The sequence below is a fragment of the Protobothrops mucrosquamatus genome, unplaced genomic scaffold, assembly GCF_001527695.2.
Source record: "Protobothrops mucrosquamatus isolate PMUCROS unplaced genomic scaffold, P.Mucros_1.0 scaffold526, whole genome shotgun sequence".
Lineage (NCBI taxonomy): Eukaryota > Metazoa > Chordata > Lepidosauria > Squamata > Viperidae > Protobothrops > Protobothrops mucrosquamatus.
In genome coordinates, this window is record NW_015386834.1 from 861,450 (window position 1) to 866,406 (window position 4,957).

Genomic DNA, 4,957 nt, shown 5'->3' on the forward strand with positions numbered 1-4,957 from the left:
ATTGGGTGGTATTCACCATGGAAAATGTATTGAGTCAATAGGTCTGATGTCTCTTCCTGTCATGAAGGGAGGAGTGTTGGAATATTCATGAGCAGGAAGAGTCATGTGGTAACTCAGTCAGCCAATGTGAAGAAAGTGCTACTGAGTCTGTGTAAAAAGGTTATTGTGTTAGAAGCTGGGTTTCAGTTTCAGGTCTCAGATCTGTCTCTGCTGTAAGAAGTCTTCATTTATGCTATGTTGCTATGAAGAAGAATATATGGTATTGTAAATATTTTTATATGAATATAAAGAGTTTATTTGAATCAGCTAAATGCAGTCAACTGTGAGAGCTTCTGATTTATTTTTACCAACAGAGAAATTAAAATTCTCTAACAGACCCCTAGGGAGCTAGACGAGCTACATGCTTTCATTGACAAAAATCTAGTCTGAGGGTTTATCCAGCCAGCCCGACCTCGGGTGGCTGCCCCTGTCCTATTCTGAGAAAAGAAGGATGGCTCTCTTCGTCTCTTCATTGACTATAGGGGGCTGAACGTAGTGTGCGCCCCCTTCCCCTCATGAAGGACATGTTGGCCCACCTGGCAAAGGGAGGATTTTTTTCCAAACTAGACTTGTGAGAGGCTTACTGCTATGTTAGAATCAGAGAAGGGGATGAATGGAAGACTGCTTTTAAATGCCCAATGGGCTGCTTCCAGTTTAAAGTACTCCCCTTTAGCTTACAAGGGGCCTCCACAGTGTTCATGCAGCTGATAAACGAGGTGTTCCATGAACATCTATACAAAGGAGTTCTAGTGTATCTTGATGACATCTTAATTTACACAGAAATGAAAGTGAATGTGAAACTGGTCAGGGCTGTTTTAGAAAAACTCCATGTAGCCAAGCTGTATGCTAAACTGTCTAAGTGTGAGTTTCACAAAGACAAAATTGATTAACTGGGGATTCGTATTTCCCATGAAAGGGTTGAAATGGACCCAGAAAAATTGTGGGAAGTATTAGAGTGGGCACCCTCATGCACCAGAAAGCAATTGCGAAGCTTCCTAGGGTTTGCCAACTTTTACCAGCAGCTCATTCCTTCATTCGCTCAGATAGCCCATTACCAACTTGCTGGAAAAAAAAGGTGGGGACAAGCCAAAACCCAGCCAACCTCTGAAATGGACTATGGAATGCCAGGCACCATTCAAAAAACTCAAGACTTTTTTTTCCTGCTGAATCGATGCTGAAGCACCCAGACCCTGAGAGACTTTTTGTCATTCAAGCTGATGCCAACAATGTTGTGATAGGGGCCATAGTACTGCAGAAAAATGAGGAAGGGCAACTGCAGCCATGCATTTACACATCAAAAAAGCTAACTGAGACTGAACAACGTTGGGCTGTATGTGAGGAGGCCTATGCTGTTAGATGGGCTCTCCTCTCCTGGAGACATTTTCTAAAGGGGAGTAAAATACCATTCCAGGTCTGGACTGATCACAAAAATCTGGAAGCATTAAAAACTCCTTGAAAGCTATCCCCTAAACAAGCACGGCAAGCCCAGTACTTCCTATGTTTTGACTTCACCCTACACTATTTACCGGGGGGGGGGGGACATCCTGGCAGATGCTTTTTCTAGAATGCCACAATACAATAGTTCCAAGATGGAAATATCAAGCCTCTACTCCCCTCACGCCAGCTGGTGGCCCAGGTAACCACAAAAGCCCAGCAGAAGGGAAAACTGTCCATGGACAATGCTACCACAGTGGCTTTTAAGAAAGCCCTGGAAAAAGATGAGTGGTTTGGCAGCCACAAAAATGTGTGCTCTATACAGGATGGACTGGCCTGGGTAGGTGGAAAGTTGTATGTACTTGTCAGCCAGAGACTAAAAACCATGCAAATGTGCCATGACTCAAAGTTGGTGTGACACTTTGGATTCATGAAGACTTTGCATCCCCTTGAGAGACAGTTTTGGTGGCCCTCACTCAAAAAAGAAATTGAGAGTTATGTCTCCAGCTGCCCTATACGCACAGTGGAACGACGGAGGCAAGGGCTATTTCAAATAGTAGCTGAGCCGTCGACACCCTGGAGAGAGATCTAAATCTAGAATAATTGAAAACAATTTCCCATGTTAGAAATTCAGTAATTTATAACAAGAGTAGTACATCTTGACCAAATTGTGAAATCAAGAAATGAAACTGCCATTTCATAATTTCCAGTAATCCAATTTTCTCTTGCAATAACTCAAATGGTTTAGAAACTTCACTGGCAATAAGCGAATCCTCTAGTAATATCATCCTTGCCTATGTCTTGAAAAGAACCTGTGATTTTCAAGCAGAATTTTTAAGTTTTGTAAAAAAACCAAAACCTATCAGAATTAAGAACCATGCTTCACATGGGACTGTAAAAGTTCTTGACTGCAAAAATATTACTTTATATTCTAAAGAGCAGTAAAGGCCGAGAATTTTTAGAAGAAAAGGAAAACATTAGATTATAATGCAAGAACTGTCCTGCAAGCCTTTACTGATGAATTGTAATGTTTAGTGTGACAAGAAGAGGCAATTATTATATCATTGGGTAATAATTATATAAACTGTATCTAATTTAATTACTTTTTGTTCTATCCCTCATTACCCAATGCATTCCCATGTTATAAACAATCAAAAAGTAAAGGGCACTTTTAGATTCTCTGGGTGAACTTTTATGAAAAAAAAATCTTGTCTGGACATCTTGTTATATAGTACACTGTAGATGATTAAGCTCCGAAGAGGTAAATTCAGGGGGCTTGTAATAAGCAAGAAGCAGAGACCTGGTAAAAATAAGATTTGAAATAACAGTGTTCTGGGTTAGGAATCCAGGAATATCTTAACTTTACAAACATTCTAAGATGTTTGCTAAACTAAAGATTGTACAGTTTTTAAAATATTAATATATCTTAATAGCACTGTTTGTTTATTTGAAGCAACCTATGCTATTTACTGTTCTCAGGGAGTCCAGGACTTTTTTTGGACATAACCAATCTCAGAAATAGAAAAATGAAACAAAGACATTATTTAGTGTATTAAACAACCAAATATATTAAACCAGTACCCAACTGTATTTTCAGTTCTCAATTTCTAAGAAGAAGGAATGGAAACATATGCTGAAAATTAAGTTTCAACATCTTTTAGTCTAAAAAAAGTAAATTATTCTTACCCAAATTTTTCAGAAGGCATAGAGGAAGAATTATTAAAAAGGTCACAGCTACGACCAGAACTCGCCCATCCACATACCAGGCTCTGTAAAGCATTTTTGAAAACAGAAGAATAAGATAACTTGTATTCTGGATACTCTCATTTATTTAAAGTAGCTAAATTTAAAATCAGGGATGGAAATCAGCAAAATTTGGCATAATTTTAATCCTCACCCCAACCCCCATGTGTAGGATTTCAATTCATATCTGTGATAAGAGCTATCTAGTTTTTCTACTTCACGCTACTATTTGAGGTAGGGAGAAAAGGGATCCTGAAAGAGAAGATTAAAAGTGTCAGACACAGAAAGTATCCCAACTCACTCTGATCTCTAGACCCACCCACTGTTTGCTTCAGCCAGATCCTTCCAAATAATTACCTGCAATGAAACTTATAATTTCTCTGGATATAATGCTCATAAAGTGCCTCAATTATCTCCAAATGTTCAGGCCAAGAATCCAGTCATTACCGTAATTGTCCATGCCAATAAGATACTTCATTGTATTTAACTCCAAACTCTTTGAGTTTTGTTTACAGTGGGCAATTTTTCCCACACTTTCTTCTGGATTGGCCTTCTGGATATCTTGGAACTATATTTTTCAGGACTCACAAATATGCTGAGAATTCTGGGAGGTTATAGTTTCAAACAATTCCAGAGATTACATATTGGGAAAGATGGAAATGATAACTTTTTTTTACTTCTTTCCATTTTTGAAATAATTCCATTAAAAAGTAGGAAAATAGCACCATATATTCCTCCTGGCATTGACCACTTTCTATAAATCCTTCATCCTATCACCAAAATAATCAAGTCAGAAAAAAAACATGAATTCAACTTACACAAATGTATCATCTTCTCCCATAAGAAACTTTATGGCAGCAGGCAGCTCATTTTTAACTATAAAGAGGTAGCTCAACATAGCTGGAGGAAAGCATGGTAAAAAGAAAACAAGAAATTGTGCCTTAAGCATACAGTGATGTACACTTCTATATAATTTTCAAAGCAAGTCAAGAGAATATTTGGCAAAATTCAGCTAATTATAACACGGGTAGTAAGCCAAATGGGGTATGTGCTTCTTTTTCTTACGTATGTAGAACTTGCACAAATAAATAAAATAAAATAAAATAAATAAAGGGTAGAAAGGAAAAATCAAATGAAAACAAATATTTTTGTTTTAGTACATCCACAGTTAATTACCTGCAGAAAAAGATATAATATTAAAGCCATTTCAAACCATAATTTAATATTGTAGTTTCACCAGTTGTTTTAAAATTGTGATTTTAATCAATAGCTAAAGCAACTTATGGCTTAGTGTGCCTGCAAACGTTTCTGCTCCAAATGTAGTTTGCTTTAAGTAAAATAAAAAACATCCTTTTCTCCCTGTGCATTTTCCCACTGATTGCTGAGAATAGTAAGTTTTGATCATATTCACTTCTGCCCTGATCCCATATGCGTTTTTATGTCTATGTGTGAGAAAATAAATGGTATACATGTGGATGATGGTAAATGGATATATGTATGTATGTATGTATGTATGTATGTATGTATGTATGTATGTATGTATGTATGTAGGTCTTTAGTTATTCGGGTTTTCTCCCGCGTAGAATTAGAAGTGTCTTGGCGACGTTTCGACGAAGTCACATTCGTCATCTTCAGGCTGGTGTCTTCAGCTTCGTGCTTCTGGGAGTAGTGTGTGTGATCGCAGCTGTTTCTTCCTTTTAACTGCCAGTGGGGTTTGAGCTGATTGGGTGGGAGCTTGGCT

The 4,957-nt window shown here is 37.8% G+C and overlaps 1 protein-coding gene across 1 annotated transcript in view; it reads right to left on the bottom strand.

Annotated features, from left to right (window-relative positions):
• Positions 1 to 4,957, bottom strand: part of SLC38A1 (solute carrier family 38 member 1) — a 137,720-nt gene that overhangs the window by 30,806 nt on the left and 101,957 nt on the right. Inside the window, exons 7-8 of the mRNA XM_015816905.2 lie at positions 4,035 to 4,116; positions 3,160 to 3,242 (exon numbers count right to left, since the gene is read on the bottom strand). Coding sequence (XP_015672391.1) covers positions 3,160 to 3,242; positions 4,035 to 4,116 — 165 coding nt within the window. The remainder of the gene's footprint in view (positions 1 to 3,159; positions 3,243 to 4,034; positions 4,117 to 4,957) is intronic.